The sequence below is a fragment of the Pseudonaja textilis genome, chromosome 2, assembly GCF_049901715.1.
Source record: "Pseudonaja textilis isolate UNSWEBS1 chromosome 2, rPseTex1.2, whole genome shotgun sequence".
Lineage (NCBI taxonomy): Eukaryota > Metazoa > Chordata > Lepidosauria > Squamata > Elapidae > Pseudonaja > Pseudonaja textilis.
This window is the reverse complement of record NC_141991.1, coordinates 235,843,105-235,864,575: the sequence shown is the minus strand read 5'-3', so window position 1 is coordinate 235,864,575 and position 21,471 is coordinate 235,843,105. Positions and strand designations below refer to the sequence as shown.

At 39.6% G+C, this 21,471-nt stretch overlaps 1 protein-coding gene across 1 annotated transcript in view; it reads right to left on the bottom strand.

The window, feature by feature from the left end:
* The window catches only part of OXCT1 (3-oxoacid CoA-transferase 1), a 65,889-nt gene that overhangs the window by 33,941 nt on the left and 10,477 nt on the right, over positions 1-21,471 (bottom strand). The window contains exons 4-7 of the mRNA XM_026716103.2: positions 8,329-8,464; positions 6,741-6,890; positions 6,231-6,337; positions 1,780-1,840 (exon numbers count right to left, since the gene is read on the bottom strand). Of these exons, the coding sequence (XP_026571888.1) occupies positions 1,780-1,840; positions 6,231-6,337; positions 6,741-6,890; positions 8,329-8,464 (454 nt within the window). The remainder of the gene's footprint in view (positions 1-1,779; positions 1,841-6,230; positions 6,338-6,740; positions 6,891-8,328; positions 8,465-21,471) is intronic.

The window sequence follows — 21,471 nt, the reverse complement described above, 5'->3', positions numbered from 1 at the left end:
CTGGCTATTATATGAATTATATGAATTTGTGGACTTCTTTTTAAGTTGTTTCAGGGATCTGAAAAATGTGTTTCCTATATGTTTGTTTGGGAAATAAATTCTTATAATTCTGGAAAATAAGGGAAGCCTGAAACTAAGGAAAACTAAGATTAAATAAATTAATTTGTATAAAAAGACCCTTTTTTAGAATCTTCAAACATTCATTAAAAGTTATGTAAATACCAATATTTAGGTGAGAAGTGGAACTCATTTAATGCTGCCACACACTGTAATGAGATCCATTGTACTTGAGAGAGCAGAATAATAATGGAACAGGACAGCTGTTGCTAAGCAACCTGGGATACATTGCAGGATTTTTAATTACATTTGTTTAATTAGTTATGGGTGAAAGAATTCTACACTGTGTAGAACCCGCATCCTCAAAATTCATCTTGAATCTGTCAAAAATTAAACAAAATACAGACCTTTGTTTTTCTAGCTTCTTCCACTGTCAGGGAAAAAACACAATTTGCAAAGAACATGAAAAAAGAGAAGACATGGTGAAGGAAAACAGAGTGAAGAGTGAAATGGATAGAGGGAGTAGAGATAGATATGGGGACTGAAATACAAAGTACCAGAAGATTCCTGCTTTAAGACTTCTTCAATCTGTTCCAGGTGCATTGGGTTACAAATCCTGTAAGATCAACACATCTAACAGCTTGGTGAAGGCTGTTCTTAGTATTGTTTTTATTAAATGATACATCTTTCCATGATCAAAGGCAGGAAATCCTTCCCGCTCTAGGACTGGTTGAGACATCAAAAGACCAAGCAAAAAGACCCAGCGGTCTACATTCAACAGCCTTACTTTCTAAGTGATTCTCTGATGCTAAATTTAATAGATGACAAGTTTTCTAAGCAGATTTTCTATTGACTTTGTCCAACCCCTCCTCCCCCATCGAGTTTTTCCTTAAGACTAGCTTTACAATATAAGCCTTTTTGATGGAAACACGTAGTCAATTTTGATTAGGTCCAGAAGCTGAGGAAGTTTGGGCTTGGTAAGCATTTGTATGAGAGATCTCCAGAGAATCTCAGGAGAAAACAACAGACAACCGCCCAGATGTGTCCTATTGCCATCAAGTGTCCAGTGCAACTTGAGGAAATCTTTCCTTTACTTACAAGATTATTCTAGCTATATTGTACTATACACCAGTTAGAACTGTTTCTAGAGAGACAATTATTAAATATATTTATAAAGGAAGAGTTAATAGAAACAGGATCTGTGTTCCTACATGCACAGGGTAAAAGCTTAGGCTTCAAAAAAAGGAGCAATCCTTTTCTTGGAAACACGGATTCAGCTTTTTAGGATTATATAAATGCCTCTGCTAATTCCCTTTCTGCTGCACACAGATAGAGTATCAGCAATTCCCCATTCTCCTGAACTGCTCAGCTTTAAATATATTTAAATATATCTATAAATATACAGATATGTCATGCATCAATTCACCGAGGCCTGTAGGTCTTTCTATACATTTGTCACATGAAAGCAGGGGATACTGCACTCTCACATCTTCATCTCTTCCCAACTTGGCTTAAGGCTGTGCTTGTAAAAGAGGATTTTGATTCTGATGTAAAAACAAAAACAGGGGAAGAGGAGCCAACCAAGTCTGAGGATATTTGATATGGAAGAAGATGCTGCAAACACAACAATCTCGTTCTCTCAGAAAGCTGCAGAATCGGAAGGATGAAACATCTTTATCCCAGGAACCACTGCTGGGGCTGGGAATAACTTTTTTGCCTTACCTCTACCACTGTTGTTCTGGCAGCTTTACACATAGGCTGATTGAAATTTCTCGCAGTTTTTCTGTTTGAGAAGAAAGAGGGTGACGTATGCTTAATAGAGCTGCAGTTATCATTTTCTATAATGTCAAAAAACATTAGCAGAACAAAATTCAAAGCATAATCAATTCAGAGTTTAAAGGGGATTGGCCTTCAGGTCCAGAAATCCCAACCAAAGCAAACCCACTTTGCTATCTAGCTTCTGTTTGAACACAGACAGTAAAGGGAGTTCCCTCTGTCCCTCCGGCATTGATTGCTTACATATAAGCTGAGCAGGTGTGTCCCCATCAAGAACAAAGTAGGTTTTAATGGTAAAGTGTTATCCTTGTTTTCAGTCTTATCTTCAAGGTTCTCAATTAATCACATTTCCAGATAGTCCTCAACATACCTACTGTAATGGAACCCAGATTATCCATCATAAATCATAATGGTCATACTTTGAGGCATCCATGTGACTGGAACCAATTATATGACTTTTGCTGAGATCATTAACCAAACATTGCAGTCCTTAAGCAAATCAATGTATCCCTCTGACTGTTTTTCATTGAAAACCAGCTGAAAATCTCAAAAAGTTTCCCTTGGGACTGTCCCATTCTCCCATGGTGAGTGCTTAGTGAATAGATTCAACATAGAAAAGAGAGTAAGACAAGGATGTGTGATATCCCTTTGGCTGTATATTTACGAACAAATGCATAAGAAATGTTCGTATCCTGTAGTTGTAGCACAGAGGATGGGTGTACTGCAGTGGTGGGATTCAAATTTTTTTACTACCTGTTCTGTGGGCGTGGCTTGGTGGGCGTGGCAGGGAAAGGATACTGTAAAGTTTCCAGTCAGAGGTGGTATTTGCTGGGTCTCTGAACTACTCAAAATTTCCGCTACCAGTTCTCCAGAACTGGTCAGAACCTGCTGAATACCACCTCTGGTGTACTGTAGTGGTTAAAATATTAGATGAGTGAAGCTACTGAGATTCAACCATGGAAATTCATTAGATCATTATGGATAAGTCATTCTCTCTGAGCCAAGTTATAGTTGGGATAGAATGAAATCAGATCTTCATGTAAGCCATAAAGCTTTTGGAGAACAGATGAAACATGAATCTAACAAATAAATAGCAGATAGAAGCATGTTCTCTGCCAGCCATGCCAGGACCACCTCTAATGGTTTCTTAAGATTATAACAATGCAAGATTTTCAATCAATATTACAGCAATCTTGTCAATAGCAGGAATTTGACTAGAAACATCCTGGCCTCTCCCTCACTGTTGATTCTCAGATAGACAGGCTGGAGAGAGTTAGCTGGAAATGTTCCAGTTATGGTTGGTTTACATTAAACATGGATTTGTTTAGAATAGGGCTGGCTGAGGAATTCTGGGAGCTACAGTCCACACATCTTAATAGCAATAGCACTTAGACTTATATACTGCTTCACAGTGCTTTACAGCCCACTCTAACCAGTTTACAGAATCAACATATTACCCCCCCAACAATCTGGACCCTCATTTTACCGACTTCAGAAAGAAAGTTTGAGTCAGTGAGAATTGAACTGCTGGCAGTCAGCAGAATTAGCCTACAATACTGCATTCTAAGCACTGCACCACCACAGCTCTTAAAGTTACTGAGTTGAGGAACACTGGTTTAGAGGGCCTACTATGCATGTAACATCCCTCTAATTTACAATTTTCTGAGCATTGACAGAGGTACCTCATAGACTATCTCTGATATGAATTATACCACTTGGGAACAGTCCTGAAACTAGTTATATTATTCCTAGGTTTTAGAAAGAATAATCATATTTCAACCTGGAAGAAAAGATCACAGTTTTTTATTTTAATTCTTAATGCTGCTCTCCGTCTATTTACCATCTTGACATTATTTGAAAAAAAAAAAAGTAATGCTTTTATAACATCATCAGCAAAAAAAACCCTGGCTCTCTCCTTCTGTTTTGCTAACGTTATCTGTTCCTGGATACACAGCCTTATAATAATTGCTTTTTATCAAAATGCTACCACGGAATTCATATGGATGCCGGTGTTTTTGACAGCATGTCTCAGAATGATGGCATACATCTCTTTAATATTAAGAAAAGGTTTAACATTCAGCCAAGAGTGTTACTTTTTTAATAGTGTCTCCAGCTCCAGTTCATGCAAAGCTGAAAGCTACAGCCTTCTACTGCCCTCATGTGGTTTTATTTTTGTTTCCTGGGTTTGTTCAATACGGTAGAACAGAGCAAGGAGCAAAATGTGGAGAAAAGTCTTTGCTATTGAAGAACAACCATAGATAGGCAGCATTGTCAACACAGAGACAGAAGGAACAAACTACTGGAGTAAGACAACCATTATCATAAATGGGGAAGTTATTTCAACCTCCTGCCTTCATTAGTCATGATGAGTGGGAAGAGCCTAGCTTTGCTATATCAGCTTTTTTCCTATAGTGATACTTTCTTCTGTAGAGTGATACAGAGACCAGAAACTCTTGCATTGCTTCAAAGGATTCTGGGACATAACTTAGGACAGGAATGCACAACCTTCTTCAGGTTGTAACCATACTTGGATTCTCAGTGGCAGGCCAGTGAATACATTCTAAAAATGAATGAGACTAGGATGCAGAAATGAGCAGGCTAAAACAGGGGTCCCCAACCACCGGTCCCTGGACCGGTACCTGTCTGTGGAACAATTTCTACTGGGCCACCGGTTTGCTGGGTGCCACCATCTTGTTTTGATGAAAAAGTGCTTCCGGTGAGCTTTTCCGGGTAGAAAGCGGCGTTTGGGTGCTGAAAGAATCCTCACGCCTTAGTTTCATGGGGGGTGGGGTGGTGGTGGCTTCGAACAAAACTAAGGCACGAGGATTCTTTCAGCACGCATGGCAAGGCGAGCCAAGCGACTGTCCCGAAGCCGTCACAAAGCCCATCGACACAGGTACAAAGGAGGAGTTGAAGGTGGTGGGGAGAAGCAGGGGACGGCTGGCTGGCCGGTCACTCGGCCCTCCTTGACATGTGTGCTGATGCCAGTACTGGGCTGCGGATGATTTTGTGATGCCGGTACCGGGCCGCGGCACAAAAAAGGTTGGGGACCACTGGGCTAAAACAGTGGTTGTCAAATTCGGCAATCCCACAAAAGGTTCTTACAATTTGGTTCCAAAGTACAGACACCTCCTTTCCCCGTGACCGCAATTTACATTTTTTTTTCCAAAAACTGGCGTTGATTTCCAGTTTTCAATAACATCCTACACATAGCAAACAATTTATTTATTTGTATCTCAGCTTTATTATTTTTAGAAATAACTCAAGGCAGTAAACATATCCAGCACACTTCCTCTTATTTTCCCCATAACAACAAACCGGTGAGGTGAGGAGTGCTGAGAAAGAATGACTGGTCCAGCTTTCATGGCTAAGGAGGAACCTGAACTCACTGTCTCCTGCTTTCCAGCCCAGGACTCTTTAACTACTAAACCAAATTGGGTCTCTGGTTTGCTTAATCACCACCACACTCACTTAATTACTGAAAAAAAATAAAAGTCATATACTTGAGTTGATCATATGATGATCGCTTTATGAACATTATAATTTACAGCCATAATGGGCAGCCTCCATTAGTCATAGGGACACGGTGGCTCAATGTCTAAGACGCTGAGGTTGTCGATCAGAAAGTTCGGCGGTTTGAATCCCTAGCACCACGTAATGAAGTGAGCTCCCGTTGCTTGTCCCAGATTCTGCCATCCTAGCAATTAGAAAGTATGTAAAAATGCAAGTAGAAAAATAGGGACCATTTTGGTGGGAAGGTAACAGTGTTCCACGCTCCTTCAAGTGTTTAATCATGCCGGCCACATGACCACAGAGACGTCTTCGGACAGCACTGGCTCTTTGGCTTAGAAACAGATGAGCATCGCCCCCTAGAATCAGAAAGACTAGCATGTATGTGCGAGAGGAACCTTTACCTTTACCATTATAGTCATAAGCCAAAGACTGTAATTTTCTTTTATTAAATGAACAATATTTCCATTTAATATCAGCTTTTGGAAAGCTGCTGGGGTTTTTGAAAGGTCTTGACAATTTTGGAGAGCTGCTTCCAATTCTAGGGCTATAAACTCTGCACTCAATACTAAAATGTACTGCTGCTGTTTCTTTCTTTTGTTTTGTTGTTATGTTATGGTGAGGTTCTTTTTTGTTTCAGTTTTATGGTCTTTTATGGTCACATTGTCCTAGTAGGGGACTAGAAATCTTTTAAACATCAAACTGGAACTCAAAATAAATTATTTGAGCTGAACAACTGGGCCTCCCCTGTTGCTGCATATAATTAAAAGATGCATCCTAACAGAAACAAATAATAATAATTCCTCTAAGCTGTAGAATGTTCATGTTTCCCAGAAAACTCTCTGAAAGCAAGGTTAAAACATGCTTGCTCTGTGAACATGCCATACCTGAAGATAATATTTCCAGCACGATCAGACTTCCAGGCCTTTACTAACGCAAAATCTCCGGTAATTGATTTCTCCATAATGTAATGCCGACCGTCAAATTCCCTCACCTTTAAAAAAAAAAGGGGGGGGGGATTTTTAAGAAATGTTGAAAAGTTTTGTTCTATTTAAATTATGAGCTCACACTACAATTTAACACAATCACTTTGCGCAGAAATGAAATGGAGTGAAAATACCATTGGCGGTAATGAAAATTGGAAATCAAATGTGCACACTGAATAAAATCAGGAGCACAATATGATCTGAAGAATGGATTTATACAATCTGCTTAATATATTGTTCTAAGTTGGGACTTATTCCACTTTGTTTTCCTGCACAGGCCTCAAAATCACACTATCATATTCCTGGCAAAGTGTACTATGTCCTGAATCTGCCCTAACTTTCAAAAGTTTCAAAAAGGCTCGTGCCCTCCCCACTCATTCACAACCTCATTCAAATCCACAAGTATTTTACCTCTCTGGGCTCACTAGCCAGGGCAACTGTGCCGTCTTTGTTGTATTTGATTGGAGACCCTCCTTCTTGCACTAATGTCCCATACCCCGTACTGGTGAAGAAAGCTGGGATGCCAGCTCCTCCTGCTCGGATCCGCTCAGCAAGGGTACCCTAGAAAGAACAAAAGGCTTAATGGCTGGCAAGACAAGACAAGACAAATGTAAAGGAGGCTTGTAACTCATAATAGTACATCAATTCTTTAACAAAAGTTGTTAAGGGACCTTTTCTTCTTTTCTAAGTCCACTGAGATGACTCCAGAATACTGCAAGAGGATTTCCATAGAATAGTCATTCCTAAGAAATGTCGAACAGAGGTATTCAAGCTTTCTAACGTTTAATATTAGTTTATTAGGTAAAGATTCCCCTCGCACATACGTGCTGGTCGTTTCCAGCTCTAGAGGGCGGTGCTCATCTCTGTTACAAAGCCGAAGAGCCAGCGCTGTCCAAAGACATCTCCGTGGTCATGTGGCTGGCATGACAAAACGCTGAAGGTGCATGGAACATTGTTACCTTCCCACAAAAGTGGCCCCTATTTTTTTACTTGCATTTGTACATGCTTTTGAACTGCTAGGTTGGCAGAAGCTGGGACAAGCAACAGGAGCTCACTACACAATGATAAAATAAGGTCAATGATCAGCAGGGCATCTTAATGTTATCAATATTTAACTTCTTAATCATCTGGCATGTATTTTCCAAACTTTTCTTCATATTTTACAGTTCCTCAAAAATATTTAGAAAAATCTATTTCCCCAACTATATTTATTACAGGTTTCTTTTTCAGGTAAATATGGCTTCTTTGCCATGCTAATTACAGCACATTCCAACTGTGCTGCTTCATCTTATAGGAATATTCCCAGAATCTGAACATTTGGAGGAGAAGGCAGCCAGAGCTTGTTATTTACTCAAGTGTGGTTGAGCTAAGAAAAGATTAACTTACAAAATATAAAATGAGCTACTTGTATTCTTAACATGGAAAGGGAAAGTATGACTGGCAGGCAAGCAGTCATTTTTTTCAAAAAAACTAGTTTAAACGTGCATGAAGAATGGAGTGCAGTTCAGTCAAGCACAACATTGCAAATACTTAATGCATTTTTAAAATGTGACTGCCAATGCAAAATGCAATTAAAAACACCTCCTACCTCTCCTACTCTTAACTAGTGGTACGTGACTATCTATGTTTTCTTACTAGTATGTTAATACTGTATTATAATTATTGTAGTGTGTCTGTAGCCTGGGGCTCCAACATAAATCAGGTTTTAGGGTTGGTTCTCAATCTGGCCAAAGAAGGATGTAGTCCAGTTTCCTGATTCTTATGGTGCAACTGAATACACTCCCAAGATGTATATTGGGAGATGAACATTGCCAGAAATGAGGAAATCTGTCTGATCTTACAGCTTGCAACAGACAAAAAAGGACAGTGCAATACAGTAGTTACACAACCAACATTTCAGTTTCTTGTGTGGAAATCCTGCAACTGGAATGGAAACCAAAGATTGATACCATTAATTTTAAGGAGCCTTCCTCCAAAGAAGAGGCCATTAACATTTTACCTGTGGGGTAAGCTCAACTTCCAGTTCACCACATAAATATTGTCGCTCAAATTCTGCATTTTCTCCAACATAGGATGACACCATACGCTTGATCTGTTTGGTCTGAAGCAGAAGTCCAAGCCCAAAGTTGTCTACTCTGCAGAGAAAACAGGGTTAAGGTTGAGAATTAAGTGACGGAAAATTTAGATTATGCCTAGAATATTGTGACCAATATACAAATGAAAAAAAAAGAAAGAGTCACACTGAGCCACAATTTAGTTTAATTGCAGTCTGTCAAATAAACTACAACGGGTGGCTTGTATAGTACAGCCTTTTCAGGGTGTAGCAAAAAAAAAAAAAAGTAATATTTTGGAGGAAGACTAGAGAACACGGAAAGTAAACCTTAGTAGCCAGGAACAAGAGACAACAGCATGATTGCATAAATTGTTCTGATAAACTGAGGAATGGAAAGAGCATTTTCCTCAAAATCAGAAAGAGGGGCACATTACAAAAGTATTTTACCAGGAAATTATCTAAATCTGCAAGGATGAAGTTGTGAAAGCTAACATTCAGAATGAGGTGTGGCTTACAATAAATGCTGCAAATAACAAGCAATTATTTATATATGAGTGGAATATGAAGAAGATCAAGGAAGTTTGAGTCTGTTGGTTGGAGAAGAACGAGAAGCAACAGGGAGAAGCCTGACATGCTTAGCTCCTATTTTGCACCTGTCTTTTCACAAAGGGAAAAGACCAGAAGCCACACCAAGAAGAAAAATGCAGATTACATTTGGTCAGTGTAATCTGCACTGAATTCAAATTTGCTGCATTGAATTCCTCTCCTATCTCAAAATATGGGAAAATATGCCATCACTTTTCAGCAACTATAGTCAGAAGAAGCTCTGAGGTCTGCAAGAATGTATCTTCAATCTTAGTCTATAAAACATGGTTTATGATATGGATTATAATGGGCATGCATTCTATGGACACATAGGAACAAATCATATTTGCACACCCTTCAAGAGACAATAAAAAAACTAAGAAGGAAACAAAAAGAGCAGAACACATCTTCTCCGGCAACCAACATTCCACATAAGCAGGGATTAACACCAGACAAACAATCAAGCAGAAAGTAATATCATAATCAAGGAGAAAAGTATACCTCCATCAACACTAGCAGAGCAAGCTACTTTTCTAAAAAATAAGGAACAAACCACACACTCACACTGATGTTATCTAGTTGAGTAATGAAACATCTGCAAACAAACAAGCACAGAGATCACCAAGGATTCCACAGATGAACCCCGAGCTATATACCTTCTCTTCTATTGATTTTATAATTTTCCAGAATAACTATTCAGAGTTTATTATATACTGTACATTGGTTTAACCTGTCTCCAACACATAAAAGATTGTTTCACCTCAGACTCTGTACATACTTCTATAATATTAAAGGGGATGGGATGAATGTTCAGAAATTTTAACCTTTCTCGATCATGTGTTTTTTTAGCATAGCTTATATCTTGAAATATAGAAGAAATATTGGGTAATTCACAATTTCTATATTTCAAAAGCAAAACTAAATTCAAGTGGTTTTTTTTTTAAAAAAACTGGGTACTCTGAGGTATGATAAACCGTTTTCATAAGTTTCTGATTTGTTTCCAGAATAAAAACAAAAGCTATAACAACACTGTTTTGGGACCACAGTATCTGAAAGCGAAAGAAATGCAATTGGTTTAGCATCAAGTTAGAATTCAAAATTTAGCATCAAGTTAGAATTCAGAAATCTCAGCATTCTATTTCAGCCTTAAGCATGAAAGCTGGCTGGATAACTTTGGGCCAGTTGTTCTCTCTCAGCTCACAATCTCGTCCTCAGGCAACAAGCCAGTTAATCGACCAATGGACCAATACTTGGTTGATCAGGGGGAAAGAAGACTCTGCACTTGTGAGAAAAATGCTAGGAACAAAAATAAAGTATCTGAAAGTAAGCATTTTCCCTGAAGACTCGTTCAATCCACTCTCCTGAATATTTAAAAGGAAGCTGTCAACTTAGATTTGTTGAAAACATAGCAATGGAAACAGACCACTTTTCTCTGTGGAATCATTCCTTCTTAATGGACGATTACCTTCAAAAAAAGGGGTTCATCCCTCTTTCTAGTAAAGATAACAATTGCTGCTATTTATGTGTTCATTGTTTTTAAATTTTTAATCTTATTTACTGCAGTACACTTTCTCCTAAGAACTCTAAATAACGGCAACTGGTATGTTGTATAAATAAGGAAACCAAGTGGTCCCTCAAAGCTCCTGCTGCTCCATTTTGAAGGCTCCTTTGGCCACAAAACAGCCAAGTGGCATTAGCCTACAGATGTTCCTCAACCTAGGATGATAGTTGGGACCAGTATCCTGCGATCCCAAATAAAGAATGTTCAATCGGTAGGAAAACGGGGGAATTTTCCTGCAGACTTTTGGGGGGATTTTCCCATGGTCTCTGGTCCGTGGGATTTAAAATTATGAGTTTGGTGGTACTGAGGTCCAAAAGTTTGGCGACCCCTGGTTTAATTGCTGCAACATTTGCAAGGGCACAGACCAATTGTAAGTGGGGTTTTTTAAGTACTGTTGTAAGTTTGAATGGTGGCTAAATGAATAGCTATAAGTCAAGGGCTATCTGTGCTTGTACATGGGAAACGCTTGCTTGTTGATTAGCTTTACTCAGTTAATAAGATGTTATCACTTTCGTTATCCTTCTGCTGTTAACGGGTTTGTTCTAAGTTTGTATATATCTTAGAAATAATGCCTTGAAAGAATGATAAGGATAAGGAAGTTTGATTTTACCCTGGAATACAGTGAATGTACCATTATCTATTTCTGACTTGATTACTTAACACTAAAGATGGGGTTTTAAGGATTAAAATGGGGAAGATGCAGTGGGGTGGTAGTGAAGCTTATTTTCTTGCCACATGATTTCCATGTAGATTGTTGAAGCCGGCCTTCTGCATTGTAATGCCTTCCAGATGTCATGAAGCTGTAATTACAGACAGCCCTCAACTTATGACCAAAACTGAGCCCAAGGTATTTATTGAGTGAGTTTTGCCTCATTTTATAATCTTTCTTGCCACATTTGTTAAGTGAAGTTTTTAAGTTAGTAACACAGTTGCTAAGTGAATCTGGTGTCAGGGCTCTGACAACCCATCCCCATTCAAATCATGAGTCTCTAGCTGTATCCCTCAGAGTTTAAAAAAATCATTTATTAGGAGTGAACATGTCGGTGTTACCTGGATACAGCGGATACTGAGACACATCATTCATCTCACCCTTGACTCTACTCTTCCCCCACCCCCTGGATGTATATTCTCCAATGGGACACATCCATAGCCAAGAGTCATCAATCACGCTCTCCAGTAATAATCTTGTGCGCCAGAAGCTTCGGCCCCCTAGCAATTATCTATGAAAATATTTAAGGTATTCATTACTTCCCCCATTCCCTTTCTGCTGACAACTCTAAAAGACCAGAGAAATATTTTTGAGTTGACATCTGGCTTTTCCATTGACTTTGCTTGTCAGAAGGTTGCAAAAGCTGGTCACATGCCCCCGGGATACCAAAACTGTCATAAATATAAGTCAGTTACCAAGCATCTGGATTTTGATAACTTGACCATGGGGATGCTGCAACAATCATGAGAAATGGTCATAAATTGTAACTTTGAACAATCACTACATAAATTGTTGTAAGTCAAGGACTACCTGTATATCATCAGAAGAAAGAAAGGGCTAAGCACCTATCTAACTATCTCTGCACTGTTTCTTAGTCTCTGAATTATAAGAGCCTTGGTGGCACAGTGGTTAGAATGCAGTGTTGCAGTCAAAACTCTGCCCACTGCCCGGAGTTAGATCCTGACTGACTCAAGGTTGACTCAGCCTTCCATTCTACTGAGGTTGGCAATATGCTGATTCAGTAAACTGCTTAGAGGGGCTGTTAAAGCACTATGAAGCTGTATATAAGTCTAAGTACTATTGCTATTGCTATTATGGTAACCAAAGGAAGAGAGGAAACGAAGGCATCAGTTGTTAGCTGTACACACGTGTGCGTGTGTATACATACACACACACACACACACACACACACGTACGTATATATATATATATATATATATATATATATATATATATATATATATTATATATTGTGTGTGTGTGTGTGTGTGTGTGTGTGTGTGTGTATATATATATAAATTATGCACACCATGTGCCATTCCCATGACTAACAAGTGAAATCTAATATGATCTAGTAGCCAATGTTAAACTTCATTGTCACTTTGGTGAGATATGCTGTCCCAGAACAGAGGCTGACTTCATGTTGGAAAATCTCCAAGGTTTCCATTCCTCACTTGTAGCCCAAACTGCACACAGTCTTGCCAACAGAACATGGCTTGTATTTTAGGAATATTCCAGAGCAACTTGATCTGGAATATTGAAAAATAATCTCCCAGCTAAAATTAGGACCAACTAATCCTAAATGCAGGTGTAACATTATCAACTCAAAGCATTTGAAAATTAAGATAATGAACTAGTCTGGAGATTCTTTAAAAACTATTCTATGTTTTTTCCTTAAAAAAATATACATTCACAATTAGTAAAATAATCTGGGCATCCACCAGATGTATGGATTTCAGCTGCCAGAATTCTCAGCAATGGCCATGAATCTAGGGAATTTTGAGAACAGAAGTCTAAACGTCTACTCCACAGCCAATATATTTTGTTGAATTTCAACACAATTATTTATTTTACAAGCATTTCTATGTTGACTTAATTCAATTAAAAATAAGAATAGCAAACTCCTTCCCAATTTATGATAGCATTATCAAATCATACAAGGATTTTGAAGGCCTTTTGGAAAAGGATGGGTTTCTTTTACCATCTTAGAGAAAGCGAATAGGATAGGAGATATAAGAGAGATTACATCACTTCAAGAAGATGGGGAAAAACTCATATTTTTGAAGATAGATGATGCTATTAATTTTCTGAAATCTAGACTATATGAAATCTTCTTGGCCAATGCTAACTATTCTGCTTGGACTTTCTTGATGGAAAAAAGCAGAATAAAGTATAGTAAATGAACAGTTTCCTGAACTAAGCAGTACCTCAGCTTGGCAGCCTTGAAAGTATCTCCTTTCAGATTCACTGGAATTAGTTCTAGCATTTTTCTGTTCAATTATTGGGCACATTCTTGATTTTATAAATTTTATAAGTCCTCTTATGAATGTAGAAATCAAGTCTTGGCAAATGTTTTCATAGGTATATCGTAGGCAACAGAGCAGAAACGAGACAGGAATCCTTAAGCTTGTGCCAGCACATCAACCGATGGAGAATTAAGAATAGTTCACGCTGAAACTTGCCCAATACTACATATGCCCATATGTATGCCAAGATAAAGTTACAAAATAAAAATGTATTGGGCCCCCAACCAGAAGGACATTCACACTGTACATTCATAATTTACATAATATTATGAACTGTGCTTTCAAAAATGAAATTGCAAAAAATACAGTGTTTATGTTTGCTACTCTGAAAGATGGGGCAGCTTAAATCAACTTGGTCTTATTTAAAGATAAGTTTATATAAAGACAAATATTTCCATCATTTATGTGATCAATGATACTAATTTCAACATGAATACATATATGAATCAATATTACATCTACAGAGGGGGGAGAAACTATTTGCTTCTTTTAATCTCTAAGAATCAGTCTAGCACATACTGTATATCTAGTCAAATTCCAAAGTCAAAAAAGGTACATATGATCAAGGCCATGAGACCCAGATGTCATATATGATTATGACAGCTGGGTCATCAAAAAGGCTGAATAAAGAGAAATTATAAATTTGAATTGTGAATCAGGACAAAGTTATTGAGAATACCTTGAATTGTAAGAACAAATTTATCTTAGATGAATTAAAATCAGATTGCTCACAGGAAGTCCTAATAATGACCTTGAAGTTTACATTTTTTGAATGTGTACTAGAAAGGCAAGACTCCTTGGAGAAGACCCTGTTGCTTGGGGGAAAAAAATCAAAGGCAATTGGAAAAGAGGCTAAGAGGAGACAAGATGACCAGATACTACCACTGAGCTAGCAAGAGCATTACAGAAATCGAAGTAGCAATTGATGACAGACAATACTGGAACAAACATGTTGATCAGAACAGAAGAATTTTGAAGAACCAAGACAAATTAGCAACAAAAATGAAGGGATCAAGTAACCAAAAGAAGAAATCTTACTTTTTGTGGAGATTTCCCCAACTTCTCCTCCTTTCTCATATACTGTAGACAATGACAGAATATGCAATTATCTTTCCTGGATGTAGTAGTACAGGTAGTCCTTGACTTACAACCACAGCAGAATCAGGAAATTCGGTCATAAGACATTGCAGTCATAGGTGGGAGTGACCATATGATCAGACTAGATTTCATAACCATTTTTATGATGGTCATAAAGCGGATCACCATGGTTGTTAAACAAATCATGTGACTGTTAGATAGACCACATGCTCAATAAGTGAATCCAGCATATCTAGTGGACATTTTTGCTGGAAAAATGGCAAAAAAAATGTTGCAAATTTCAGTCATATGACCATGGGAAGTTGCAACCAGTAGTAAACCAATTGCCAAGCATACAAAATGCGATTATGGAGGGTGAGGTGCAGCAGTAGTAACCTCAAGGAATGGTCATAAGTAGGATTTTTGGAGTCAGTTAATTTCAAAAGTCATTAAGCACCTAGTCAGAAGTTAAAGATGACCTGTTGCGATTTTCTGTCTGCCAACTCAAGATGTAATTCATCAAGATGACCTGTATCTTACTAAGTCCACAGCAAAGGCAGTCTATAGCTTCCATAAGTAACTGTTCAAGCCACAGGATTAGCATACACCTTGCTTTTCACAGATATGATTATCATTTTTAAATACTCTATTTTATTAATATTTTTTTAAAAAATCCAGGGATTCTACTGGCTACCTCCTGAATTAATCATAGAGGATCATTCTAGAAGTCATTCACCTTGCCCATCTTCCTAACTCACCTGGATGCTATTGCAATAGGTCACAAAGAGCTTCCATGTAGGATGGGTCAATGAGGATAGTGCTCACTTTGAGTAAATTACACAGCTTTTGCTTTCTTTGCCACTGTTACATATTTACATTTTTCTTTGCAGGATTGATAGTTATACTATGAGCAGAATGTATTTTTCCCACCAACATATGTTGCTAAAGAAAATAAAACTAAAGGGTGATATTCAGTTGGTCTCCTCCATCAACAGAAGGCAGATGTCAACAGTTGGTTTCAATTTTATACTCTCCAAATCTTTCATAAATATAGGGCAGTTTTTTGAGCAGACTTTGAGGAGGAATTTCAGAAGAAAGAGGAAAGGTCACTAAACCTCCCTTTGCCTCATTCATTCATTCATTCATTCATTTTTGTCAAATTCCAGGTTGCCAATCTGCAACTCTAGGAAGCTTTACGAAGCATAAAATGGTTAAAACGATACCCCAGAAAAGGAACAGCAGGCATATGGAGGAAGATTCCATGGTGAAGAGCCAGAATTTAGAAGCTTATATAAGTGTAGACAGAATGCGAAACCATACAAAGCTCTGGAGAAATGCTGTTTCAGGCAGTAAGCACCACAACGAAGAGGGTCTATCAAATACAATTGCTTAATCAATGGGACCTAAAACAAACTAAATCTGTTGGGTTATATGGGATGGACAGGCTTTCACTACAGATCATCCTTCAGATGACCAGGATTATGCCATGAGTCATGTAAGTAATAGTAAGTGGGATCTTGAGTTGCACCCAGAAACTTAATGATAACTATTATAGCCCATGGAATAGAGATGTCAAGCTTGCCTATAACTGTTAGGTCACTGCACTCTGGACCAGTTGCAGCCATGGTGACCAAAGCACAGGGAAAATGTCCAGAAAGGAGCCCAATTGGCAGATAGCTGCCAGTTGTTCCTTGAGTAGGATCTGAGATTCTGGAAGGATCCCCAGATTACAGACCAGACCCAAATGGTGCAATGCAACCCCATTGAAGATCAGACATAGAAAACCCCAATCAAAGTGGTCCAAGAATCCACAACTACTCAGTCTTGCTAGGGTTGAGCTTCAACCTATTCCTCTTCATTCAGACTTCAAGGCCCAGGACAAGATCTTGCTTGGCATACTGATGACACCTCCAAACTGATGGATGACTTCTCCTAACATTTCTATTTAGCTATTAAACAAGAAGCCTGAAAGGGTATGGAGCTTGGTAACACCTCACAAATCAGGTATCATGGACTTGATTTTTCCCCACATCAATGCCAACCGGAATCAGTCACAGAGAAAGGAGGAAAACCACCATAACACTGTATTTCTTATCCCTACTTCCCCACAGCTGGAGAGCAGGATGGTTGTAACACCCACCGTCCCAGCTCCCACACTTGCCATCTCAATACTATGGACTGGCCTGAATTCTGATATTACTGCAGACAATATGTTTCCCTCAGAGATCTCTCCAGTTGCAACCTGACTATCTTCTCAACAATATTCCTCAGAAGGGAGAAGGTGGAGACATCATGAAAATTGACTAAGATAGGAGGAACCATTGATGGCATTGTGAGGAGAGGGAGGCCTTATGCAGCCTTGCAAAAGGCCAATTGCTGCTCGACAGGCAATGCCTCATTAGCAGCAGGAAGATGGTAGTCAGCTGGGGACAGAAGAGGTGGGGAATGACGCTGGAGGATAGGAAGGCCAAAAGGGTAGAGATTTGGTGGGGGGATATAGGTGGATAAAGGAGAGTTGAAGTGCACTGCAATCATAAGTGCAAGCAAGCTGCCAAGTGCCAGAATTTGGTCACTTGACCACAAGGGCATTACAACAGACATAACTTTGAAAAACAGCCATAATATTGTTTGTTCAGAATTGCTGTAATTTTGAACAGCCACTGAATAAATAGTGATTAAGCGAGGAGTACCTGATTAAGGCCCTCATCACCTCCCCATTCCAGAGAGAAACCCTCAGAGAAACGGATCAGCATACCTCAGGAAAAACTCTTGCTCGTTTTGAAATCCATCCAGTTTCTAGAATAGGCACATCTCTTTGATGGGAGAAGGATCGCAAGCAAGCAAAAAGCAATCAGAGAACGACCTGACCATGATAACAAGACCCAGTATCCTCCAGCTCTCAGGTCAGGTTGCAACAGCTCCAAGATAAAACCAGATTTAGTGTGCGATCTCTGGCTCTTGATTATCTGGGTCAAGTTCATGGTTATCATGAACTTCTGAACCATTCCCAATTCAATGCCATTTGGGGGCAGGTTAAAATCCTCACAGATTATCAGCCTTGGGGATTCCATTGCCAGCACAGCAATGAAATCAAGCAGCTTAGACAAGTGTATTGCTGCTTAACAGGAAGCTGATTCAGCAGCAACAAGTCCAATTGAAATCTAATTTCAACTGCAACATCTCATATCCATTTTTCTATAACACAAAGCCTCTAAAAGCTGTCAAAGCTTCCTGAGTGACAGCTGCCATCTCCCCTTCCCAGCACACAGCTGTTGTCAGAATAGAATACATAGGTACTCTACAGATGAAACTCGAAAAATTAGAATATCGTGGAAAAGTTCATTTAGTTCAGTAATGCAACTTAAAAGGTGAACCTAATATATGAGATAGACTCATTACATCCAAAGCAAGATAGTTCAAGCCATGATTTGTCACAATTGAGATGATTATGGCTTACAGCTCATGAAAAACCCCAATCCACAATCTCAGAAAATTAGAATATTGTGAAAAGGTTCAATATCCTAGGCTCAAAGTGTCCCACTCTAATCAGCTAATTAAGCCATAACACCTGCAAAGGGTTCCTGAGCCTTTAAATGGTCTCTCAGTCTGGTTCAGTAGGAATGACAATCATGGGAAAGACTGCTGACCTGACAGTTGTGCTACTTGAGCCACCAGGAGACCAGGCAGTCAAATACTGCCTATTTGCCAGTTGGTCTTGCTGCCTGTCTTGTGGAGGCAGAGGAGAGGTGGCCCTGTTTTCAGCCATCCTGGAGTCCCTCACTGCCTTGGTCAAACTGTTTGTCTATGGCTTTTTGTCTACACCTGGCCTGCCTATCCTCAGCCCTAGAGGATCTCTTAGGGGCTAGAACCCTGGCTCTAATCCTAGCTGCTGCCTCCAGTCCAGCAGACCTGGGCTTAGGTGATCCCTTTTACAGCCTTCTCTCTACCCTGCTGAGGAACTGACAGTTCTTGATCAGCTCCCCTAGTGGCCATTTTGAGCCCGCCAAAATTATTTGTCAGTGACAAGAGGAGAGAAGGGGAAAAAGTAGTAAAGAAAAAAAAATTAGCCTAACACTGTCTGCTACAGCCACAGTAGCTGTCCACCACCTCAGGAGGCTAGTGCAACCCAAAATGGTGAGCTCAGCCCAGCTCCGCAATTCAAAAGCCGAGTCAGAGAAAAAAAGGTGAAAAACGGCTGACTCTTTGAATTGCAGCAGGCCCTGACAGGTCAAGGCTTGAGCCTGGCGCTGGCTGCAGCACAATTATCTGGCGGACTCAAGTGTCTCACAGCTGCCACAATGCTCTGGGGACTGGATAGGGGGTCAGGATTTAATCCCAATGGCCAGAACCCCCCTCAAGGGACAATCCTGGAGACAAACTGCAAGATTGTCCCAAGACGCAAGAAATGGCCGCTGACACCGAAAAGGGACAGAAGCGCTTAGCGGCAGTTGCGGCTAGCCCAAATCAAGGGAAAGTGGATCAGGAGAAGGTGAGTTGAATAAGACGCCGACTCCCGCCCCCAGCCCAGGCCACATAGGCTCTCAGGGTCACCTCCACCCAAATTCTAACAAGAAAAAAAAAACAGTCCACCAGCAAGGAAAGTTTAAAAAAATAAAATAAAAAGCAAAAAAATGAACCGGAAAAAAGACTCGAAAAATTGGAAGTGCTAAACCGGCAAACCAGCTAGCTGTCAAACCTGATCTAAGCCTCTCTAAGACAAAAAGCTTAATCCAGGGGGTGAAAATTCTTCTACAATCTTAACTATTCAGAACCCTTAAATGGTGGTCTGAGCACGCTGAGACCGAATGAAGAACTGGGGACTGTTACCAGGGGGTTTTTCAACTTGGTCTGCAGAGCTAGGAGACTAGAGCCTACCCATCCTGGATTCTCCCTTCGGCTCAGTGGAGAAGTGTGGAAGAAAAAGGTGCACAAGCAGCAGGGATGATCGCAGCCTGGAGAGGATTGCCAGGAAAAGGCCATTCAAAAGTGTTGGGGACTTTCACAAGGAGTGGACTGAGCTGGAGTCAGTGCATCAAGAGCCACCACACAGAGACAGATCCTGGACATGGGCTTCAAATGTCGTATTCCTCTTGTCAAGCCACTCCTGAACAACAAATGTCAGAAGCATCTTACCTGGGCTAAAGAAAAACAGAACTGATCTGTTCTCAGTGGTTCAAAGTCCTCTTTTCTGATGAGAACAACTTTTGCATTTCATTTGGAAACCAAGGACCCAGAGTCTGGAGGAAGAATGAAGAGGCACACTCTGCAAGATGCTTGAAGTCTGGTGTGAAGTTTCCACAGTCTGTGTTGATTTGGGGAGCCAGGTCATCTGCTGGTGTTGGGCCACTGTGTTTCATTAAGTTCAGGGTCAACGCAGCCATCTACCAGGAGATTTTGGAGCACTTCATGCTTCCTTCCACAGATGAGCTTTATGGGGATGCTGACTTCATTTTCTAGCCCACACTGCCAAAAGCACCAAAGCCTGGTTCAATCACTGTGGGATTACTCTGCTTGATTGGCCAGCAAACTCACCTGACCTGAACCCCATAGAGAATCTATGGGGCATTGCCAAGAGAAAGATGAGAGACATGAGACCGAACAGTGCAGAAGAGCTGAAGGCCGCTATTGAAGCATCCTGGTCTTCCATAACACCTCAGCAGTGCCACAGGCTGATAGCTTCCATGCCACGCTGCATTGAGGCAGTAATTGCTACAAAAGGGGTCCAAACCAAGTACTGAGTACATATGCATGTGTATACTTTTCAGAGGTCCAATATTGTTCTATGTACAATCCTTGTTTTATTGATTGCATGTAATATTCTAATTTTCTGAGATTGTGGATTTGGGGTTTTCATGAGCTGTAAACCATAATCATCACAATTATGACAAATCATGGCTTGAACTATCTTGCTTTGCATGTAATGAGTCTATCTCATATATTAGTTTCACCTTTTAAGTTGCATTATTGAAATAAATGAACTTTTGCACGATATTCTAATTTTTCGAGTTTCACCTGTAGGCTGTTCTCTTTCTTAATTCCGCCCCAGGTTCTGCCACTCCTTCTCCTACACACTTAACATCTGGGATTAGCATACAACAAAAAAGAGAAAGCCCATTAAAAATGGTTCCCAATAATAATTTAGGGAATTTACTGCCATAAATTTAAGGATTTCAACACTGAAAAGGCAAAAGTACAAAACATAGTGCCAAATTTCTCAATTTTACAGCAGTGTCTAAATCTTTCTCAGCTCTCAAAAAAGAGGATTAGTGAAAAATTTTGGTATTTCATAAACATCATGGGAAAGTTTCACATAGTTCTGGTGCACAGTGTCATGTTTCTGAAAACAGTATTCTAACTAGGCAATGAAAAATTGCTAAAAATGTTTGAATGATCGAAAAAGTGGACTTATCTAATCATTTAGTTGCACTGTCAACAGTAGCACTGATAAGGGAGAAAATATTTCAATGTTTAACCTCAGCATTACATTCAAAATCAATCTAAATCAGGTTTTCTATTCTACAGAACAGTTATTCACATCCTTACAATAAATGCAGGGGTGGGATTCTACCAGTTTCGCAGCTATTCGCTAGAACTTGTTAACATTCTAAGCAGTTCAGAGAACTGGCTGTTAGAAGAAATTACTGGCCTAATCCTGTAAGGAAGGCAGGAAGGAAACATTCTGGTGTTGCTTACAGGAACTGCCTCTCTGTTAACCCTTATTACGTTCTTGGCAGGATTAGACTTCCTGTCTCAGGAACTTCCCTGGAGTTTTTTTTCCCCGCCTTTGCTAGTACTTTGCTTGTGTGGAGTGACCATTCAAAGTTACAATGGCACTGAAAAAAGTGACTTAT